Below are 24,620 nucleotides of genomic sequence, written 5' to 3'. Positions count from 1 at the left end.
AATGATCCCTCCCACCTCGTTCCATTCATTGCCATCAGGACTAGGCTGGGATTTTTGAAAGGGCTGTCTTGTTACATGTTTTTGACCATTATTTAACTTCTGTATATATTTCTTATCTCCAACAAGACAGACTGGGAGCTCTGTGGGGGCAGGGATTACCTCTTATAATACAGAGCCACGTATAAGAAGTGCTCAATTAGCATGCACTATACAAGGATATGGAATTCCATACTATCTCCCTGGCAGCCACGAAAATCAAGGCAGGGGATAAAAATGAGATTAGGGTCATATAGTCATAGAACAGGCAATCAATGAACAAGCATTTATTAAGCACTTACTACATGCTAGGCATTTTACTAAGCACTGGGGATATATCCTTGTCCATGGTGGAAAATACCTTGGAGGCCATTTGGCTTAACCCTTCCATTTTATAGAAGAGGAAACTGAGGCTCAGAGAGGAGCTTAAAGTCCAACACAGGATCCTAGGGCTAGAGCTGAAAGGGACTTCAGAGGCCATCTAGTCCAAGCCCTTAGTTTTATGGAGGAAGAAACTGAGGCCCAGGGATTTTGGGTCTAAAGTCACACAGGTAGTAAGTGGGGCAAAGTCTGGATTTGAACTCAGGTCCTCAGTGCTCTTTCTTTAGAAGTGAAGTTTAGTGAAGTTGTTTTGGAAGAAGACTCCAATGGATCTGCACTCTTGTCAATTTGAATGCTCCCTCCCGTGATACACGTATGGCATAACACAGGTGCATGCCCTACTTTCCCATGACTCCCCATCCTTTACTCTATATTCCAGCCTAATTGGGACTACCTGCTACCTCCCAGCATTTGGCATTTCCTCTTCCACCTCTCTGCCTTTGCATAGGCTAATCCCCCACCCCCCAGCCTGGAATACATTCCACCTAGTATCCTTGGAGATTCAGCCTATATGCCCTTTTCTATGGGAAGCCAAGGCTGGATGGCCAATTAATGGGTATATTGCAGTGGGGATTCTTTGCAGATATGCATTGCACTCCATGGCCTCAAGTTCAAGATTGGGAATGCTTTCACATACCACTAACATGCAATCCCTCAGTTCTGGGATGGCACGAGAGGAGGATTCTGCTGGGAAGGAGCTTATAGGCATAGGCATAACCATTGTTCATTTGTCAAACTGGAAAAACTGGAGTTACATATCTTTCCTGGATGACAGAGCACCAGCCCTTTTCAGGGACAGCACTATAATTGACATATGGAGATGAGGTAAGAAATGACTTTAACCAGATGCTTTCTTCTCCTTATTCTTCTGGGGACAGAGAAATGACAAAACTATATTGGCATTGAAACTCTGAGAAAGATATACAGTTCTAGAACCAATCGACTTATTGAAACTAGTTTACCTTTCACACTAGTCAACCTCAAGGATACCCAGTGTCAATACTTTGAGATGAGAACAATATTCCTAAGCAATCTTGTATCAGAACTGCATGTGGAAATCGCTCCAAGCCCACAGCATCAAGAGAAATCTCAGTGAGACAGCTGTTAGTGCACATGTTCTCATGTTTGGTACACTAGATAACATCCAGGAGGTCTGATGCAGGGACCCACAGAGAGAATCTGATCATTCCTAGGACTACAAAGTACTTATTACTAACAGGGATAGTCACGACAAGCCCAGGACATGCATGTGGTCTTCCCTCACTGGGCCTGCAGCACAGCCTAATAATCATTGTGGCTGTTCACCATTAGACCAGCAAAGATAAAAACCTCACAAATGGGCCTACATTCACAATCCTAATACCTTCTTGCCTAATGAGGCAGCAGAAGCTTATTGATATCTGGTTAATATGGATTAGGAGAGCCCAGAGTTAGCTGGGCACATTCTCAACTTCATCTGAACTCCAGCCTCACTTCACAACTGTCTAGCCCATTTATTTTGGACTTAGAAGGAGACAGTCATAGATTTAGAGGGGTCAAGGACCTTCCAGGTTGCCTAGTCCAATTCTAATCATTTTTAGAGATGAGGAAACTGAGAGGTGGGGAGATCTGTCTGAGGTCACATAGGCACTAAGTGTTTACTGGAAATCCAAGGCTCCCTCTGCTATACCCTACTGTGGAATGGTGTAGCAGTGAAGTCTAATTTCCCCAACCGCACAGGGAGGGCTTATGTGAGAGGGGCTGAGTCCTATACTACTTTGCATCTCTCGTGGTGCCTAGCTTATAGGATGTGCTCCAGAAAGTTATTAATAAGCAAAAATTGCTGGTTCGATCACAGACTTCTGAAAAGCACATTTTCCCAAATCAGTTATTGTTTGAATTCTAAGTATATTATATTTCTTATTATTTTATTATTTCAGAAAGGAATAAAAACTAGAAATGTAAAGACTGAAACATTCTGATTTTCTTTTGTTTAAACCACTTTTTGGAGGGCCGTGGGAGGGTATCTGTGATTTCATTGATTTGGGGACCTACAAGGAGGGAAATTCCTTCCACCAACATAGACTGACAGCTTGTTTTAAACTTGGCCTTAGACAGTTGCCAGAGGGTACTGAGTGGTATAGGACTTGTACATAGCCAGAAAACTAATCTATCAGAGGCAGAATTTGAACTCAGGTTTTCCTGACTCTAAGACTAAGTTACTACCCATAATGCCACACTGCTTCTCCTGCTTCCAAATGTGTGAAATTCTGCTCTTGCAAAAGACGAGTGTTCTATCAGCAGTGCCCAAATAGAAAAAAAAAATTATTGACATGTAGATAATAATCTTGGTTATAAAAGACCCAGTCATAGAAACTGATTTGATGAAAACAATGGTAATACCTGTTTAACTTGGAGTGACATTTGCTGAAAACACTGAGCCTGGATCAATGGTAAACTGTGTAATGACAAGGAATTGGCATACAATTGAGTTAAGCAATGTGCTCAGGAGAAAATTTGTGGGAGAAATGACCGCTGGCGGGCAGAATTGGCAATTCAGTCACAAGAAGCTGCAGCATGATGTCAAATGGTTCTATTTTAGTGAAAGCTGAAATTGATCTTAGGGCTGCATCAGGTTTGTTATTGATCCCTGAACATTTAGCAACTGTAGACTCATTCCTTCATTTCAAAAACATTCATTAGGCACCTACTATGTACAAAACACCTTGCCAGGTGCTGGTGTATAGAGAGCTTCATTTATCATATAGCACTCATCAAGTTGTTTTGGTTTTGTTTTTGTTTGCTTTTGGTGAGGCAATCGAGGTTAAGTACCTTGCCCAGGGTCACACAGCTAGTAAGTGTCAAGTGTCTGAGGCTGGATTTGAACTCAGGTCCTGCTGACTGCAAGGCTGGACCTCTAACCATTGTACCACCTAGCTGCCCTCATTCATCAAGTTTTGATCTTCCTGTTCTTATAATGATCTTACATTGTGAGGTAAGCACAGGACATAGGCCAGTACCCATACTGAATGTTGTAGTAATAGGCATCAGTGAGTGATAGAGTACCCAGTGCTAACGGAATCCCTACAGAAATCTATGCATGTCATGTGTGTTGTTGACTAAGAACTCATAAAAAGATTGCTTCCCATTATTTAAACATATATGGAAAGAGGAGCATGGTTTAGGTAAATTTAAAAGATGCTTCAATTATACACCTTTATATACACAAGGGAGACTGCACATGCTGTGACAACCGTTGTGATGTGTTGCTCATTAATCATGGGGCAGAGTTTAGCACAAATCATACTGAAAGATTAGTTTTACATGTCAATGCATTGGTATTTTTGCCCTGAAGTCAGTGTTGCTTTCAGGCTAATCATGAAATGGTCATGATATAGGAAATACAGAGTGGCTGAAAATACCTCATGCAGACGTGGCCCAGGAGAAATTCAAAGGACTACATTATCTGAATAATAAATTAAAGAGTTATTTGCAATTTTTTTCTAAATATATTTCATTTTAGTGCTTTCATGAAAATTATCCAAGAAACTGGAGATAATTAAGAAAATCATAAAAACAAACCAAACCATGCATGGGAGTGATTTTCAAAGTTGAAGAAAGCTCCTATTGCTTATACTCCATGTGATTGTGCATTATAACACAAACACATATTTGTAGAAGCTATTTTTAAGGGCTGGATGCAGTTGATAGCTTATTTCACTGATCAAGTGGTCCCCTAATCACTCATTTACTGTTACCTATTTACTCTCTTGATTAAACATTTACCAAGCTTTACACTGAAACAGCTGTATATATTTTATTAACTATCAACTTCTATATTCCTTTTCTTCCAGATGGTTCTTCTCTGGCATTTATTTTCCCATAATTGGGAGAAATGGCCAAAGGAGATGTTTGCAAAGTGGCAAATCAAAGAACATATATCTCCTTCTTTAACCCCAAGTGAAAGTCAAAGTGCTTTAAGAAGGAAGCTGGACATAGTGCAAGAAGCCCCACATTGGATGCTAAGTCCCTCACACAATTACAGTGACCTCAGAGTAGGAAGGGAGCTGAACAGCCATCTGCTTTGACCCCCATCCCTACCCCACCTCCCTGCCAAGAATCCCCCTGACAACCTACCAGACAAGTGGTTATCCAGCCTCTCCAATGACAAGGAAGCTAACACCTCAGTGGGCAGGCCGTTCTGCTTTGGGACAGCTTGAAGAGTTATGGCTTTCCCTGAAATCAAGCTTAAATTTGCTTTCACCAACTACTTCTGAACACCTAATGTGGTAATTCATTCTTATTAGCCCTGTCAGAAAGACGATTTAGTACCTGTAAATGTCTATGTACAACTGAACAGCCAGGACATTTCCTAAGAATTACAAAGAAAATGCCCTATTTCGTAAAGAATGCTTTCACACAAATAAGCTTACTTGAGCCTTACAACCACCCTGCAAGTTAGACAATCTCAAGAGATTATGCTCTTCTCCCTACTCTCAGCTCCTTTTTAAACACATTGGCAATCTGAGCCTTAGAAAGTTTCATTGAATTTCCCAGGGTCACCCAGCTAGTAACTTGGAAAGCCAGGACTAAAACCCAGACCTTTTGACTCCAGGTCCTGTGTTCTTTCCATCATACCATGCTGCCTCTGATCTAGAGCCATATCTCTGAATACCATGCAAAAAAATGTGTTTTTGTAATTTTTGTTGATAAGTAAATATTCCATAAATGAAGTAAACATGTTAAGTTCTGTATTTATCATGTCTGTTTTAACTAGCAGCAGTGTTCAGACATTTTCAAGGCCAAGGAAAAGTCAACTTTTTCTGATTAAAAAAAGATTTTGTTCTTGGACGGAAAATGGTTTGCCATCAGGAAATGAGAAACAAAGAAATGTGCGAAAGCAACTACTCAACGAGTCACTCATTTGATGAGATTACGTTTTTTTGGTATGTGAGCAAATAATGTCTTGATTATCCAGTACCGCTAGAACAAAATGAAAAAAAAAAAGCATGTGTGTATGTGTGTGTGTGTGTGTGTGTATGTATGTGTATATGTTTTTTGGTGGGGCAAGGATTTCTTTTGTGTGGGAAACCCCCTTCTCTGCTGCAGATTGGTGACTCTTCTGGGGCACTGTCCATGGTCACCCAGCTGGTATGTGGCAGGGGGAAGACTTGATCCCTAGCTGTCTTGACTCTAAGGCTGGTCCTCTATCTGCTAAGCCACACTTACTAATAATGCAAGCAAAACCATATGGAAGAAGCTTAGTTCTTATTAGTCAGTCAATTGGCATGCACTTATTAAGTGCCTACTATGGGCCAAGCACTGAGTTAGGTGCTGGGTTAGAAAGACAGAAATGAAGTCCCTGCCTTAAGTAAACTTCCATTGTTATGACTCCACATTAAGTCTGAAGAAACAGACATGATCTGTAAGGTTCTTTTCTAATTCATCAGTCAGAATTTAAAAGGAGAGAGAGAGAGAGAGAGAGAGAGAGAGAGAGAGAGAGAGAGAGAGAGAGAGAGAGAGAGAGAGAGAGGGAGAGGAGAGGAGAGAGAGGAGAGGAGAGGAGAGGAGAGGAGAGGAGAGGAGAGGAGAGGAGAGGAGAGGAGAGGAGAGGAGAGGAGAGGAGAGAAGAGAAGAGAAGGGAAGAGAAGGGAAGAGAAGGGGAGAGAAGGGAAGAGAAGGGGAGAGAAGGGAAGAGAAGGGGAGAGAAGGGAAGAGAAGGGGAGAGAAGGGAAGAGAAGGGGAGGGATGGAGAGGGGAAGGGAGGGGAAGGGAAGGATGGGGAGGGGAAGGGAGGGCAGGGGAGGGGAGAGAAGAGGAGGGGAGGGGAGAGGAGAGGAGGGAGGGGAGGGGAGAGGAGAGGAGAGGTGAGGAGAAAGAAGAAAGGAGAGAGAGAGAAGAAAGGAGAGAGAGAGAGAAGGAAGGAAAGAGACAGAAACACAGAAGAAGAGAAAGAAGTGAGGGAAGAGAGAGGAAGAGAAAGAAGAAAGGAGAGAGAGAAGAGAAAGAAGAGAGGGGAGAGACAGAAGAGAGAAAAGAGAGGAAGAGAAAGAAGAAACAGAGGAGAGGAGGAGGAGGAGGAGGGGAGAGAAAAAGATAGATAGAGAGAGAGAGAGAGAGAGAGAGAGAGAGGAAGAAGGGGGAGGAGAACCCATCCTCCAGCCCCAGAGACCAGGGATTCATTACCCACATTTTTGGCTTCCATGTTTTGATAATCATCCTCTCTCCTTGGTTTCAGGATCATTCAGAACAGGATGCGAAAACAGCAGTGCAATGTTTTTTCACTCTAAGCTTCTGTCCAGAAACTGTGCATTAGACCTCACTCTACCTCGTACAACATTTATGGAAGTTCAGGCTTCCTGCCCTCTGCAACGTGACTTTCCATATGAGGTGTACTTTACTCCAAAATAGGAAATGGGTCAACATGTTTAGTGGGAGTGCACATGGAATGAGGACATCTGCTAAGCAAGCCAGTCAGGAAGAATGTCCAGCGGGCCTTTATTTATGGCCATTAACAATGCATTTCACTTAATGTTTCAAAAACACACTTGGGCTTGGATTTTTTAAATGGTAACAATTTTTAAAAATACTTGAAACAAGAAGGTTCTCAGCCTATAATCTTTTTGTGTCACATAAATTACTGGTTGAAAATGGAACTACTCCCAAGCCACAGATAATCTATTATACTTCAGTAGGTTAGCATCTCTTCAAGGGTGTTTGACAATGACTACATTGACATAGGAACTTAATAGCTCTGCAATCTCCAGCAAGCCAATGTCTCTGGGCCTTGGTCTCCTTATCTGTAAAAATGTTTGTCTTGGGCTAGATGCCCTCTAGGGTCCCTTTTAGCTCTAAATCTGTGATCTTATGATCCTAAGGAAATTCACATTTGTTATTAAAAGGAACCATAGGAGAGCCATGGTCCTCCCTGGGTATCAAAGCCAATTCTATTTCAAGAAACTTCCTGATTCTTCCAGGGTCCAAAACATCTGGCAGGGTGGAGTTCCACCAGGTTGAGGGGGCCACTATAATGCTACACATACATAGTCACATCCTGTCTGACAAAAGATAGCATTCACATAGGTTCTTCCCATATCCCTTCACCCCCAAATATTCTGAATTCTAGCCAGACTGGCTTTCTTGTTATCCTTCAAACATGGCACTCCATGTCTAGCCTCTAGGCCTTTGCACAAGCTATCCCCTATGTCTGGCGCACCTTCTTTCCTTACCTCTAGCTCCCTTGATGATTCTGTTTGTGTATTAGCAGCTATTTTGCAACTTATACTCTTAGGTCAAATGACTTGCCCAGAGTTACACATCTGCCAGCAGCTAGCATACGCCAGAGACAGGATTTGAACCCGCCAGGTCTTACTGATTCTGGCTATCTATTCCAGTGTGCTGCTTTGAGGAACATAGTAGGCACTTAAGACGTATAACTGAATTCACGTCACTCTGTGTATGTGTGTGTGTGCATGTGTGTGAGAGAGAGACAGAGAGAGAGAAGAACAGGAATTCATAGCTTCTATTGCTAGCCATCCAACATTTTAGCAAGGTAGCGAGGCAAGGCATTGACATTCCCCACACACCCATGAGGCGGGCCTCACCTTAAGAGAATCAAAGCAGGCAATCACACGACCGTTCTCCACATGGCAGCTCCGCGATGGATGGGCAAACTTGCATTCTGCATCAGATCGAGAACAAGTACCTCTCTGAAACTCTCGACATACTTCTAGAGTCAGCCATTTTGTATCCCGAACCAAAGACACGTTGACGGCCATTGTCAAAACCAAGGGGGAACTCGCAACTGGACTCTTTCTCGGTTTTTGTTGTTGTTTTTATTTAAGGACAATGTCCCTGCTAATTTTAAAAAGGGTTAAAAAAGGGAATTCAAGTGAACCGTGAAGAAACCAATCTCGTTGCTTTGGTAAAATTCGAGATTTGTCAGCACTCAGGTTTTTGTTTAAGTCCAATCAGGTCTATTCGAAAGAGAATTCAATATAAAGCCAATTGCACAATGGAAATCTTAGCAGGAGAACTGAAAATCAAATTCAAGGCCAGCTCCTAAAAGTGCATTGGGAGGAGGTCCAATAGCGACTGGGGGGAGGGGGGACTGTGCCTCTGCCCCAAGTTACTTGGAAAGAACTAGCAGGCTTTCCAAGGGATTCTATGCTCTCTCCAGTTTAGATGGTTTCAATTATTCTCTGCAAAAAGCATATGTTGTTGGCAGCGCCTCGGTTTGTGGAGGGGCCTGGCCCTTGGGGAGAAAACTTTTTTTTTGTCTTCCTTATTTCTGGCTTTGAAAAAAAAAATCACGGTTGGGAAGCGTTCAAACAAGCGCAAGGATGTTGCAACTGTTTAAATTTAAAAAAGGGGGGGGGAACGAGGGAGGGAAAATGGCCGAGCGAATGATGTGTACTAGGAGGAAAAAATGGATGGATGAGTTGCCGTCAGGATATGAACTAAAAGCAACGCCAAATTTTTTTTAAAGGAAAGGAGTGGGTGGGAGTGGAGGTTCGGGAGAGGCAGCCCTAGAGAGAAATCCAAGTAGTAGAGGTTTCAGGAAAGGCACTTTTCAGTAACCTGCAGATGGAAAAAAAAGAAAAGGAAAGACAAGAAAAGGAATCAGCTGAAACAATATAATTTCCTCTTTTCCAAGTCTCACTTTTCTGAGAGAAGCAGCTCCAGCAATTTCAAACAGGAAACCTCTGGATACTGACAGTGTAGCATGGTACAGTGTGCCATGGGAGCTAAAAGGGCATTTCCCCACATGGAGCTGCGCATGGTAACAGGAAACAACCAATTAGGTTGACTGTTGCAATGGAAGTCTGGGCAGCAGCCCAATAAAAGAGATGGTTTCATATTGATCTCCTCTGGCAGACAGTCATTTTTGTGCCCACTGCACAGAAAAAAAAAGGGAGAGAGAGAAACAAAACAAAACAAAACAGTAGCCTCCCCGGGTCCCACATGGGAGTGTTGGCTAGATGTGGCCCGGGTGATTGGAAGGTGCCTACAGGCTGCCCTCTTGCCAGGCTAGGCCTGGAGTCTGACTGGGCTGTCCGGCCTGCTTTCCAACTCTAGAAAATGGGAGTTACTAAGAAAACTATGACAGAGTGTGTGTGTGTGTGTGTGTGTGTGTGTGTGTGTGTGTGTGTGTGTGTGTGTAGGCTTTTGGAAACACAACTGCCATGGGGCTGAACGCTACTGTCAGAATGCAACTCGATTGAGATATGGGGAAAATCCCCCACCAACGGAGTGTGGAGGCCTTTCTGGAATTTGTGTTGCAGACAAAGATGAACCCCTTTTTAAAAAGGCACTGGTTTCTTCCTCTGTCCATATAATCACTCCCCTGCTACAAAAGGGAAAAATGTGAGAAGTCAAAGGAGTTTCGTTTTATTACATGCATGTCTTGCTCAGTTCAGGCAGTCACACGTTAACTATTGTGCGTCCTCAACACCATTTAACCCGGTGTTAGCCGACAAGCATTTCAAGCAATCCCGAGGTGAATTAAAAGGAGATACTGATGTGTTGATGTGAGCAGAGGATCTGCCCGACTCCTCACGCCCCACCCCCCACCCCTCACATTTTCCTAAAGTAAAAACAAATGAAAAAACATTAACAAACTGTTAACTTTGCTATTCAAACAAGCATACCTATTACTGAAAACAACTTTTCTTTCAGTTAGACGTACTTTCCATAACCTTTAAAGGGAGTCTGTTTTCTATATGTGCTTTTCATTGTTGGGGACAACAGCCCTCATTTACATCACATCACTGTATCCTGAGGTATCCCACACAGTCAATGGGGCTTCACATACTGGTCCCTTTAAGCGCCCAAATTTTTCTATTATAACCACTTAGGCCTTTGATTTTTCTAAAATTTTATTATATGTGCAAATGATCTTGCCTTCTTGAACAGAGGATTCTGAACATAATTTAACCTTTTCTTGATGACTTAGGTTCCTCATTATGAATATACATCATACTGTGTGGTGAAATTGTTCTGTGTCTGCTTCTTAGTATTTCTGCCTTCCCCCTTGATGGTGAACTACCAATTTTCACTTTCTCTACTGCTCCCCACCTCCCCTATCCACTTCTAATTTGCTGTTTTTCATCTATTAGGGGATGAGATACCAGATGAATGAGCTCATTAGAATTTTATGTTAAATAAGAGTCACTAAAGCTCTGAGTGAGTGTCTAAGTAGGCTGTGTTCCAAAAGGTTGAGGTTGCCAAAAAACTAGAGCTTCAGACAAGTCAGGTGTTACTCTATAGTCCAAAAATGAAGTCTGATGGGCTGCTCCAAGGTTTTTGAGATCCCTTCTTAGACTCATTTTAAATACCATAAACTGAAAAAGAAGAACAGTAAATGCAGAAATCCTCCCAAAGGTGTGACTCTAACACACTTTAACTGACTTGAAAAAGGAAATGTTTCCAATCAGCAAGAGAGGACAATGGTTACATTTTTTTTTTTGCCAGAGAAGTTTGGAAATCTATGCTAAAGGTGAAGTCAGAGTAAATCCCTATGCAACAAGAACTGTATGGGCCAACCTTCTCATCAAAGTGTCCACAGGACTAGTCTGGTAAACAGAACAGTCCCAGGCAGATGCTGATCAGGCAGCTTGAGAATGAAGGATAAATCAGAAAGACGTATGTTTCAAGAGATGGAAAATTCAAAAAAGGACTCAGGCCCCTGGCAGTGAGTTGCATGTAAGCACGTATGGAAAGAAAGGGACTTCTCTGAGTTGCAATTCATCCCTATTTCCCCGTTAAAGGAATCTGACACTTTGGAACCTGGACCTAGAGCTCAAATGAAACCTGCGGAACATGTGACTCTAGAGAGATTTTGGAGAGATGTGAATTGGAGAGATTTTGGAGACAGCTTGGAGGAAGCTGACTGTAGCAACTCCAGCAAGCTGGCACAGGTCAGGGGTGGGTGGGGTTCAGGTAAAAAACCTCTCAGTAATTTCTCCCAACAAATTTCCCCATGGTGACAATGGTCCAATTTGGTGACATGGTCAGAATTGTTTTTCTTCTTTCTTTTTTTTCTTTCTTCCTTCCCTTTCTATGTCTTTCTCTTTCTTTCTCTCTCTTGCTTGCTTGTTTTCTCTATCGATATTTCTATCTTTCTTTCTCTTTTATCTTTTTCCTTCTCTATGTCTCTTTCTTTCTCTATCTTCCTCCTTCCCTTCCTTCCTTCCCTTTCCTTTCATCTAGAACTGTAGTCTCAGTGATGAAAGGAACTCCCAGTGAGTAAGTTCCTTCTACTAACGCCAGCAGCTATGCCGCCATTTACAGTCTTGGAGAGTAACTAGAACACTGAGACATGAAGTGACTTGCTCAGGGTCACACAGCCAGTATGTGTCAGAGGCCAGACTTGAACACAGGTGACTCCATAGCTGACTCTCTATTCATTGCATCTTGTTGACACTCAACCCTTGTCTTGTCGACTCTCAACCCTTGTCTTGTCTTAAAATGAACAACTTTGTTTGGAGCCAGCATTAAAGGGCTCTAGGAAATTACATAAGTTATAATGGATCTGAAATATGCCCCAGGGACTTGATTTTCCATGGAGTGTATCAGGAATACCAGACCTAGGTCCAAATTCATTTAGTGACCTTAGACAAGTCCCTCTACCCCTCTAGGTTTCAGTTTCCCCATCTATAAAGGAAGGGCTTGTTTGGTTTCACTGGTCTCTAAAGGCCTTCCCAGTTTCAACGGGCTGAACAATGAGGATCATACCCCAGCAGTGTGAGGCCTGCAGACGTCAGGCATATCTTCACCAAAGGGTACGGCAATGAGAGAAAAGGCATCCAAATGGCTATGTTTAAATCTCAATGTTTTCCCCATAAAAAAGACAACTCAAGACTCTACCTACACACACACACACACACACACACACACACACACACACTCTTTTAGTAGCTTGTTCTCTCCAGGGGGGATTACTGCTAGTTTGTTATTTGCCCTGGACAAGTAGACAAGCAACTGTCTTCCATGAAAGAACGTCATGATTTAAAATAAGAGAGAAAATGGCCTTACAATTTACCAGGCAACTACAGGTCCCTCAAACAACGCTACCAGAGGTGGGTGATGGTAGCGACGGACATTAGAATGGTCTTTTTTGGCCACTGAGTTTCTATAGCCATTCATAGTTTTCTAAACACTTTTCCAAACACTAAGTCCTCACAACCATTCTCACCTGAGCTTAGCAGCACCCCTCATTTCCTCCAAAGCGCACCCATGCTGCCACCTTCAACAAAGACCTTTCCTGATTTTTGTAATAGGTAGCAGTTTCTCCCCTTGAAATGACTTTGCATCCCTCTGTATTGAATTTTCCCTATAACTGGTATCTCTCCTTCAGTAGAATCAGGGACCATCAAAAAATTTTTTTTATCATGGTATCACCAATGCTGGGTATTTAATAATAAGTAAGTACTTAAGAATTGCTTATTGGATTTGATTGAGGCCAAGGGCTGTTTCATTTTTATCTCTAGATCCTCAGGACCTAGGAAATAAAAAAAAAAAATTAAAATCTACCATGCTTTTATTAAGCACCTACTATGTGCCAGGCACTGTTGCTAGGCACTGAGAATCTTGAGACAAAGAAAAAATAGTTCTTGCCCTAGAGAAGCTTATATTCTCTCAAGGAGATGACCTGTCCAAGTGTAAGTAAATAGCAAATTAAATACCAAGAAACTTGGAAGGGGAGCCTAGCAGTCAGGGGGATCTGGAAACAGCTCATGTAGTAGGTGATGGTTGAAGCACCATGGGGCTTTTCACAGAGCAAACAATTAGTGCTTCTTAAATTGGATTGGCTTGGACATGGACCATGGGTTGTATTTCTAGTTAGGGGTGCAAATTGATACCGCTCCCACAATTTGGTTCTTCTTTACCTGGTTCCCACTTATAATCACAAACAAGTATTTCAGATATTGGTCAAGGGTTCGAGATGGGAACTTGTGGCCTTGGGTTCATTATTAAGGAAAGGACACAGGAGTAAATTGGTTGATCAAATTCCTTTGCATTTTGTAAGCTCAAGACTGAAGTTTCTACATGTACATAGGTAAATTTGTGTAGTCTGTATTTCATAAAAGAGAGCCAATACAAACAGCATCTTCTATGTAAATTAGAGCACTAAAACCAGCCATAGTCAGGCCCTCAGCATTTTCTAGGGGTACCAGAGCTCCCCTAAAATAGGACACTCAAGATAACAAAGATGGGGAAGAACAGTTTTGCAGACAGTCAAGGAGAAGGTCATGTAAGAGGAGACATCTCACCCATATTGGTGAATACATCCTATTCTTTCCCCTCTTCTCTTCTTTCTCATACATCCTCCCCATTATCCCCCACTGAAATATTCCATCATTAAGGCTAATCTCAACCAGGTGCTTGGTGATCAACAAGGCGGAATTTGAAGAGGAACAGATGTAATATTCTACACTTAGGTACAAAATTCAATTGTGCAGGTATAAGATGGTAGAAGGTAGGCTTGCTGCTGTTCAGTTATTTCAGTTGTGTCTGACTCTTTGTGGCCCCACTTGGGGGTTTCTTGGCAAAGACACTGGAGTGGTTTGCCATTTCCTTCTCCAGCTCATTTGACAGACGAGGAAACTGAGGCAAACAGGGTAAAGTGACTTGCCCAGGGTCACACAGCTAGAAAGTGTCTCAGGCCAGATTTGAACTCAGGAAGAGGAGTCTTACTGACTCCAGGCTCAACTCTCTATCTACTGCAGTGCCACCTAGCTACCACCTAGGTATGGCTAGACAACAGTCTATGTGAAAAAAAAAAAAAACAACAACAGCAGTGTTTTGAGTGTCTTAAAGGCTCAATAAGAGCCAGAATTATGGTATGGCTGACAAAAAGGCTAATGTAGGGGCAGCTAGGTGGTACAGTGGATAGAGCACCAGCCCTGAAGTCAGGAGGACCTGAGTTCAAATCTGGCCTCAGACCAAACACTTCACACTTACTAGCTGTGTGACCCTGGGCAAGTCACTTAACCCCAACTGCTTAAGGGGGAAAAAAAGGCTAATGTAATCTGAGACCGCATTAATCAAAGTGCAGTATCCAGGAAGATTAATAAAGAGGAACTGCTTAGAGCAGGGCTTCTTAAACTTTTTCCACTTGTGACCCCTTCAGCACTTCTTAAACTGTGGGTCTCGACCATATGAGGTCAAGACCTACAGTTTAAAAAGTGCTTGAAGGGCAGCTAGGTGGCACAGTGGATAGTGCACCGGCCTTGGATTCAGGAGGACCTGAGTTCAAATCTGGCCTCAGACATATAACACTTACTAGCTGTGTGACCCTGGGCAAGTCACTTAACCCCACTGCCTTAAAAAAAAAAAGTACTTGCTTAGAGAAATAGAAATGATGAGAACCTCAGGAGCAAGTGATGACCAGACCATCTTAGAGTTCTTGATTAGATAAGAAGGGAGAAAGTTCAGGACAGTCTAGCCTGGACTCTAGGTGTTAGGAGAGTGGGCTTCAAAGAGTTCAGAGAAAGGATAGCTAGGACACTGCTAACTCCACTCACATTTTCTACGGTTGCCCCTGTGCCTGGAATGCTCTCCCTCCTCCGATCCACTTTACTGACCTCCCTGGATTCCTTTAAATCTAAAATGCTGCCTTCTACTGGAAGCCTTCTCCAACTCCTCTTAATTCTAGTGCCTTTCCTCTGTTAAGTACTTCCTATATAACCTGTACATAGCTTGCTTGGTATATATTTGTTGACATGTTGTCTCCCCATTAGATTGTAAGCTCCTTGAGGGCGGGGACTGTCTTCTGTCTATTTTTATATTGCCAATGTGCCTGGCCCATAGTTGGTGCTTAATAAATGTTTATTGATTGATATAGCTTAAAAAATATTCTACAGGGAAAATCAGGGCAAACAAAAATGATTCTAGGGAGGAAAGTCTGTCTGTCTGTCTGTCTCTGTATGTGTGTGTGCGTGTGGTGGAAGGAGTAGGGGATAGGGGACACCATATAAAATGGATTTAGATGCAACTTAGATATTTGAAAAGACATGTAAAGGAGATCCCAACAATTAGGGATAACTGAGGGAAAAGAGACTAGTATGGTCCTTAGAGAATGTCAGGAGTGATCAATCTCAGAATGACCTAAGGCTGCCAGTGGATGCTAATTTGTTTTAGATGGCATTTTTAGGTAAAGTAGGGAAAAAGAGTTGGATCAAAGAAGGGATTGGAACACCAATTGGGGTTTATGAGTTGAAAACAATAGATAATGCAGAGAACACCATAAATTCTCATTTTGCTTCTCCTTTCTCTACCAAGGTAAATAATCTTCAGACTACAAAGGATAGAACAAAACAATTTAATTGGAAGCTGCAGAGTTCTGGGGCTTCTTGCCTATGCTAGGCCTAGTCCTCTTCCCATCCCACTTTTCCCCAAATTCAGTTTGTTAAATAGAAAAAAAAACCTGGTTCCTCAGTGTAGTGGGAAAATTACTGAACTGAGAGGAAAAAGAGAAGGACAGGTTTTAGTCAAGGTCACAGCATTGATTAGCTATGTTATGTTGAGCAAGTCACTTCAACTGTGGGCCTCAGTTTCCTAATGCGCAAGATGCAGGGACAGGATTATATGATCACTCAGTTCCCTTTCTGATGAGGGAGCAGGAAAGTAACAGCTACTACCCTTTCTTCTAGGAAGCAAATAAAAATGTGAGAGAGCCCAGGTCTCTGAGTTGATGTTTATGAGGACGGCCCATTCTACTACTGGAGTGGCTCCTGATTGGCTTTCCCCACATGTTTGTTTTCCCCTGTGTTCTATGTGACCCTTGTGTATCAGGCCACTCTGGGAACTAACTGAGGTTTTAGGAGCAGAGAGCACCAAAGGGTTTGGATGGTTATGAACTGGAATCATGAGGTGAAGGACAGCTGGAGAATACCTATGTTTTAGCAGTAGTGTATCCTCTGAAGAAGATCCTGAACCCAGCAGGTTTTTTTGGTACCCAAATGGGCATCACTCAGATTTTTAGCAAAGGGTGGAAGGAAGGAAATATTTGAAGTCTAAACTCCTAAAGTAAGAAACCTCTTAGAAAATATTTTTAGGGCGAAGTCTTCCCTTCGTTTAATAAAAGCAAAAACTTCCTGAGCATGACAGCCTCACGGAATACTTGATAGATGAACATATTGTACCCACACTCTTTTCCCGTATGGGGAGTTTACTTAATTTCAGGGAGTGCTTTTCTCCTAACTCTTGAGCTTTCTCCTCTTCACAGACCTGTCATTTCCCTGCCATGAAATCCACTTAGTGTGTATCAAAGGAGCAATCCCAAAGGGGTCTGCTCACTTAGAGCATACTACATATGCTGTTCATAGGAAGCCTGGAGAACCAGTCAGAGAACTTACACCACACACACTAAGAGAATCAAACCTCCAGCAGATACTTATTTTAAGGTGAAAAACCACAAAGTCAATGTATCCATTAAAGACCAACTTCTACTTGGAGTAGGAATAAAATTTTAAATCGAAGTTGAATTTGCCACAAGTTCAAGATAGAAGCCCAGACTGACCCTGTCCTCCCCACTGACATGCTCCTGGACTAACCTTGCCAAAATCCATCCCCCTTTCCCTCTGCATTCCTTTGGCATATTTCTATACGGTCTATACTATGCCACGTGCCTTTGCTTATACAAGCCTTAGAACTATGTAATAGTTACATATACGGGGCAAGGCAAAGCATGGCACAGGAGAAAGGACACTGGGTTCAGAGTTCAAGTCATGTATTCTTGACTCACTGGGGAGTGTGTGTATGTGTGTGTGTGTGTACACACATACATATATACATATGCACACATGCAGACACATAGATGTGAACATATAGAACACGTATATGTGAGAGGTAATGTGTTGTAGCGGATAAAGGGCTGGCTCTCTGAGCTTCAAGTCTTGCCTCTGATACATACAGGTCATGTGAGCCCTGGCAAATCACTTAATCTCTACGTCCTGGGCCACTCTCTATGGCCATAGTATTTGTGAAGCTTCTGTGGTGGAGGGAGCTTCTCTACTGAGAGTTCCCTGACAACATTATAGGTCTGGACCAAGTTTATATGTGTGTCTGTATGTGCGTCTATATGTTTTTATACATGTGCATATATGAGATGTATGTGTGAATGCGTACACATACATCTCTCTCTCTCCAACTAGATAGCAAATTCCCCGAGGGCAGGAATCACGTATACTAATTGGTATCTTTCCTAGGCATCGGTACAGTGCTAGGTATATAGTAGATATGTGACAAATGCTTTTTTAGTTTAATTAAACTGAACTTAATTGAGACATTATAACCATGGTTTTGTCTGTGTGTAAGGACTGTCTTGATAAACCGGACTGTAAGCCTTGTGAGGGCGTGCCAGTCCACGTCTTATACTTCATCTGTATCCTGCTCAGTGCTTAATGTAGGATTGGTCATCTAGCAGGTATCCAATCAATATTTGGTGATTAACTCATTAACATACCCAGATGACCTAGTCTTGCTCTCTAAGTGTCTCCTCAGTTAAAGAGTAGGCTCCTGGAGGGAAGGGACACGGCCTTCTAGTACTTTGCTGCTTCCCTCACTGAGCCAGCAGCCCCAGGGCTCTACTCACAAGAAATACTGCTGACTTATAACATTTTCAAAGGCATTCCCCCACACCCCAAAGTTATCTCACATGGCCAGTTGAATGCCTGGTGTGGAAATGTAGGAGAGACATTCTGCTTGAGTTTTTCCTGCAACGTGCTTGGGTTTATAAGAAATTCGACTTAACCTCAATTCAAACCCCAAAGGTCTACAACATCATTTGAGATATTTGGGAAGCTTAAATAAGAAGGAGGGTTGTATATTTTGGAACACTGGCCTGGTACTATCCAAACTTCCAGAGGGCAGGAACTATCAGATTTAGCCTAGCACCTAGCACAGTGCCCTTGTACATAGTAGGTGCCCCATAAGTATGTACTGAATTATGTGTAGGCTACCATAAAAAATGCCATCCTTAATGCAGAGGGCAAGAAAGCTGTGTTCCAGAGATCTGGTCTTTTCCAAAAGGAAGCCCAACACATAAGGCATAAGCCATGACTACGTATGCCTGTGGCAGCTCTGATCTTGGCCCCTATTCATTTGCAGAGAAGATGAGGTAAGTGACCTCTGGAATCACCGGGGGTCTCAACCTCTTCACCCTTCTTGCAAAATCATTGCACCCACTCCTCAAGCATGTCCACACAAAGAAAGCAGGCCATCCCCTGGGCATTGGGGGCCTTGAGAAAGGATCCCACAGGCTAAGTGTTCCGAACAATTCTGAAGACATCCTAAGTCGAAGGGTGCACAAACTTAGTGGAGGGTTAAACACTCACTCCCGTACAGAGTATAACCAAAAAAGGATTTTCCATTAAGAACCCTCCAGGGGTCTGGAAGCCCCTGGATCAGTGAGGCAGGTCTGGGGCCATCTCTCACTAGAATCTTCTGAAATCTCGTCCAGCTTTCAAATTGGGCTGGTGCCTGGAATGACTGCCTAGGTGGCACAGGCAGCCTCTGGGGAAGGAGGCATTTCCCTGACAATGGACAATAGCAAGCCCTTACCAAGGTTAGGGAGGAAAGATAAGGGATTCTCAAGTGGCTTCTGTCCATTTCTTGGCCTGTGGCTCAGTCCCTGGAATGTACTTCCCTTACAGGGGCTGTGATGAGAATAGGGGTTGGGGAGGGAAGGAAAGGACTTCACGTTGGGACATGAGAAGAAACCCTTCCAGGGAATATTTTGTCCCTCATTAAAAAAAAAAAAGTTCATTCCATTGTCTTGGAGTAGTCATTTGAATCAACACCGAGCACAGCATTTACTTAACTATGTGCAAGACCCTGAACTAGGCACCGGGAGAGATGCAAAGACAAGCAAAATGCAGTCCCTGCCCACAAGAAGCTCATAGTCAGGGGCAAGCAACTTATATAGAATGAGGCAAGATAAGTGTGGGAATGAGGGAGCACAAAGGGCTAGGCCAGGGTGAGAAAGGAGGAATCATTTCTGATTGACAGAATTTATATCCATCTTTAAGACATGTAGGTAAGTCATAAATGCAGGAAATAGCATAAAGATCCTCGATAAATAAGGACTGAGGTTCTGGAGGGTTGTTTTTTTTTTTAAAGAATTTCAGCAAAATGGTGATTTTGAAGGTCACCTCTGCCTTGCTCTTCTTACACCCTGTTTCTTTGTACCCACCTCAGCTCAGCACATACCATAAAAACACTGCTGATGTCTGCTCTAGAATATCATAGAAAAACAATATCTGGGCAGGTCGTCCTTTCAATTCATATATCAACTCCCCCTACCATACCCCCCTCCCCGCTACACACAAACAAAGAAAACAGTGTTTTCTTTCTTTGCAGTTGAAGCCTTTCTGACATCTGTGTTACCTCGGTATTTCTTGTGGCCATTTATTTTGGCTGTAGAAACACATGGCACACCTGACCCACGCTGCTTTAGTTGGCAAGCTGACAACATTTTTAAAAGGCACTCAACTCTTTCAAGTCTTCCAACTTGCTTGGGTTAAGGTTGTGTTTCCATGCTCGGATTTTGGTCAGGCTGCCTTGAAGCCACACAGGAAGAACCTCAAATTGCAGCTGCCAGCCATGATTTGTTGAGGGCCCTATGGAAAACCAAGCTGCACGTTTGCTGAGATGGCAAGAATATTTTGCCTGTGCATAGCACTTTTCATTCATGGAGGCAAACGAGTTTCAAGAATGTTATTCTTTATAATATTCTGTAAGGTTGATTGGATTATGCCCATTTAAAAGTTGGGAAATCAAAGACATGCTTTGCTGCATGAAAATATCCAATGATCTGCTTGAGGTCCTGTGGCTCTTAGTACTGTAATAATTCACTGTTTCCATAACTTGAGCTGCATGAGCACTTCTCTCCCTAGTGTACATACCTACTCATCCAGGCCTTTTGATCCTGTGCAGTTCTGGTCCATGGTCTTCTATAAATGCTCCATGGAGGATCTCCTCAACGCGCGGAACGTTAGTCTATCGGAAAATCTGGATTTTTCTCAAGATTTGGTGGCTACAACTTGGAATGTGCCTTTGTTATCCTTTGCCCTTGCTGCTTGACTGGTCTACTTCCCTTTCCGTTCAGACACATTCCTGATGATGTCTTACCATGTGTAAGTCATCAAGAATACACTATACCCTCCTTACACACACCATGTCTTTTCATTACCGTTTGGGTAACCTACAATTTTGATTCTTCAGAGATTGTGGTGTTCCATGATTCACAGCCACATAACATCACCAAGAGACAAGTCAAAATACTCGAATAGCTCTGTAATGTCCTGTTTCTCTACTCTCCAACAGTGCAATCAGTCAATAAGCATTTATTAGGTGCTTAATTCTAGGACCTAACGAGCCTCTCTGTACTTCGCAGTCAAGCTGCAATCACAGTTTATCACTGGGATCATACTCAAAGCCTTTTCAGCTTAGTAGGATTTACCAGATCTTATAGTCTGCTGCCAAGGCATTTGAGAATGTGCTAGGAAAAGGAGGGTCAGTGAACATCTAGAAAAGGAAGCAATGGTTACAAAGAAGCCAGCATGGCATCATCAGGAATGGATCCTGACAGACTAACTTTACTTCCCTTCTTTCATAGTGTCAAATGATTGGTAGATCAAAGAGATGCTATATGTAGTGTTTCTGGAGATTCTGGTATACTATTTTAAAAACAAAAACCCTGGGGCAGCTAGGTGGCGCCGTGGATAGAGCACCAGCCTCGGAGACAGGAGGACCTGAGTTCAAATCTGGCCTTGGACACTGTGTGACCCTGGGCAAGTCATTTAACCCCATTGCTTAGTCAAAACAAAAACAAAGACCCATAAGTTATTCTTACTCATCGATTGAATGATGAGAGCTAGAAAATAGCACACTTAGGTAGATTCAAAACAGGTTGAATGGCATGGCCTAGAGTCTCCAATGGAGTTCCATGGAGCTCTATGCCATTCAACATTTTTGTCAGTGACTTAAAGGCATAGATAGAATACTTATCAGATCTGTAGAGGACACAAAGCTGACAGGCAGAGCTAACAGGTTAGATGACAGATCTTCCTACTCTAGATCTAGGATCCTATGTGTGACCTTGGGCAAGTCACTTCCTTTTCCTCGGCCTCAGTTTCTTCCTTTATAAAATTGGGGGTGGGGTGAGCTCTAAGCTCCCTTCAGCCTCTCCATCCCACAAGAAAGTTCCCACCTCCAGATTTCCTATTACAAGTGTTTGTAAAGCTAGTGGAAGACCACAGAAAAAAATGTTCCATAACTGAAGTCTTCAGTCTTTAACCAATCCTGACTTCATGGGCCAGGATGTTCAATAAGTTAGTGACAAAGAATACTAGTAAATTGGATATTCTTGAATACTTTGTCAGAGTGCTGGAAAAACGAACATATAAGAAAGCTTTATCTTTTGTCCCTAAGTTATCGCTGCTGGAGGCCTGCTTTCCCATTCCTGCTGTATGTATCACTGAAAGTAACATGCAAGAGAGCCTGCTTAGAGCTAATGGAATGAAATGAGCTCATATCAAAGACTCAGGATCACAGGGCTGGAAGGAGCCTTTCCAATGGCCCAGTTTATCCATCCACTTTCAGACCTGCCTGGCTTCAACCCAGTCTATGAGAATCTCTCTTCTCAAAGACCATCATGGATGCAGATTCTCTGACCTGTCCTGATAACAGAGCACAGCTTAACACAGATTTAGAGATCACTTTTCCTGTTAGGAGAATTTTGAAGATTCAAGAAAAAGATAAAAATGGGGCAGCTTTTCCAATCATGTTGTCGTAGTAAATTTTGTACAAAGAATCATGAAAGGGGCCAGAAGACCTAGGCCCAAGTTTCAGCCCTGCTACACTATTAGCTAGGTGAGCTTGAACAGGTCATTTCACTTTTCTGAGCCTTGGTTTCCTCCTCTGAAAAAATGAAGGGGATTGGCCTCCATGAGCTCTAAAGTGCTTTCTGGCTTCATGTCTTGTCACCCTATGCCTTTACTTTGAGGGTACTCATAAAGCCATTTTCCTGATATAGATGGTAACAAGTCTCTCTGCTCTCTTAGAACTTATTTCAGGGGGCAGCTAGATTGCGCAGTGGATAGAGCACCAGCCTTGGATTCAGGAGGACCTGAGTTCAAATCCGACCTCAGACACTTGACACTTACTAGCTGTATGACCCTAAGCAAGTCACTTAACCCCAATGCCTCGCAAAAAACAAAAACAAACAAAACAAAATTTAGTTCAGCAAACCTCAACTGAATGAGCACAGAAGGCTTGGCACAAGGATGAGTTTCATCATTTCCAAATGGAAGATCCCTATAAATAAGGGAAGTTATTTGAACCTCCTCACCCTTGGCATCTACCTGGTCACAAATGGGGACTAACCCTCTGGATTCGAACTCGGAGAGGAAACATGCATAGCACTGGAGTTAGAAAGCCCTAGCTTCAAATCCTACCTTATTGCTACATTTATTAGCTGAGTGACTCTGGACAAGTCTGAGGCTCTCAGCCCCAGCTTTCTCATCTGTAAAATGGGTGTTATAATAATAGTACCTGTCTCACAGTGTTACTGTGATATTGAAATGAGAGAATACATGTAAAACATTTTGCAGATCTTAAAAAGCACTATGGAAATACGAGCTACAGTTATCATCATCATCATCATCATCATCATATTAATATCACTCTGGTTTGCCTCAGTGAAGGATAAATAGCATAGGTAACCTACTCTGATGAGGGTTTTGATTTCAATAACCTTTCAGGACCAAAAGGGCTTGGAATGGGAATGACACATAAAATATCAAAGTGCTCTGAGTGGGCTCCCAGCAGAGTTAGGGAAGCCTGGGATGGCCAGGATTTTAATCTGTTGATTGCATTTGCTTTGATCTGAGGCCCTGGAAAATATTTGAGAATGCTGGTCTCCATGTCAAGAGATCAAGACGAATCAGTGTATTTTGTGTTTCAGCCATTTGCAGCCAAAGCTTGCAGGAAGGGGGTGGGGCTGAAGGTTCCTGACATTTCAACCCAATTATCCTGCTTTAATTGGTTTTTCCTAGAAACGACTTCAACTTTATTGGCATTTCTGCTCACTCTTGGGCTAGAGATATGAATCTCTTTCAAGGTGAAGCACACTTCCCTTTCTCTCAGCAGAGGTGGGGGCCTGTAGGTGCAAAATGAGGCATACATTCCCAGGCATGACCTTTGCATTGATTTGATTTCCCTCACTGGACTTTATTTCAAGGGAGGGTTCTATCAGTTAGAGGGCAAAGAGGGAGAGGAGACATCGGGAAGTGCTGGCAATGTTTGTTAAAAAGATTAATAAGATATTTTTTTAAAGAGCCTTCGTGAGGGGGCTGGCCTTATGCCTGTCTCTGGAGAAGCACTCAGTTATTTCTGTAGCCACTTCTGTGAACGTGGATAAGACACTTAAACTGTCTGGGGCTCAGTTTCCTGCTCTATGAAATGGGAGGGCTGAACTAGATGGTTCCTGAGGTCCCTTCTCTAGGATCCTGGGTGTGACCTTGGGCAAATCCCTTCCCGTCCCTGGGCCTTCGTTTAATGCTCTGTAAAATGAGGGGGTTGGACTAGATGAACTAGAAGACCTTTTTTAGTTCTAGTTCTAGGATCCAGCACCTTACTGGGGCCAAGTCCCAGTCCCTGAGAAGGTTAGCTCCTGGAAGCACGTCCATAGAACCACCATTACTATGGGCATTCTAGGGCTCAGCCTCCCTCATCCTCCAAACCAGGTTGCCCCTGGCCCCAGGAACTGGCAGAAACTAAGAGCTCAAAGAACCACTTTGCTAGGTGAGAGGTGTACTGTTGTTGTATGTATGTGGGAAGAACTTTTCTCTACAGCAAGGGAAAATTGCAGATTGTAGTTTTCCAATCTCCCAGACTCCCCCTCCTTACTACCCCATTCTCAGGCTAGTTTCCTGAACCTGGGGCTGTGATCAGACCCTTCTCTGCTCTGCCTCTCCAACAGCTGCAAGCACAAAGCTGGGGGACCCCACCCCACCCCCATACACAGAGGGAGCTATCAAACCAGGACAGAGAAGAAAGAGGGTGAGCCCTCGGCTCAGAGGTCACCGCCCTATTTGCTGGCACCTATGTGGTTGACTAGCTCATTCCCCCTTGCTTTTGTAGATGTCCTGGACTTTGGCCTTTATTTGCCTATCTTATTTGCCTTCCCTGCCTAGGCCTAAAGAACTTGCTCGGTC

The 24,620-nt window shown here is 43.0% G+C and overlaps 1 protein-coding gene across 5 annotated transcripts in view; it reads right to left on the bottom strand.

Moving 5' to 3' along the window:
* MBNL3 (muscleblind like splicing regulator 3) overlaps positions 1-24,620 on the bottom strand; it is a 163,156-nt gene that overhangs the window by 88,580 nt on the left and 49,956 nt on the right. For all 5 annotated transcript variants that reach the window (XR_002321241.2, XM_020969802.2, XM_020969803.2 and 2 more), the window contains one exon: positions 8,001-8,976. Coding sequence is in view for 4 of the 5 variants with exons in the window: in XM_020969802.2 (XP_020825461.1) it covers positions 8,001-8,174 (174 nt within the window). In the remaining variant the exon portion in view is untranslated. The remainder of the gene's footprint in view (positions 1-8,000; positions 8,977-24,620) is intronic.

This window comes from Phascolarctos cinereus, unplaced genomic scaffold, assembly GCF_003287225.1.
Source record: "Phascolarctos cinereus isolate Bilbo 61053 unplaced genomic scaffold, phaCin_HiC Scaffold_8;HRSCAF=390, whole genome shotgun sequence".
In the NCBI taxonomy this organism is placed as follows: Eukaryota; Metazoa; Chordata; class Mammalia; order Diprotodontia; family Phascolarctidae; genus Phascolarctos; species Phascolarctos cinereus.
Note: the sequence above shows the minus strand (reverse complement) of the source record. Positions and strands in the feature narration are given on the sequence as shown.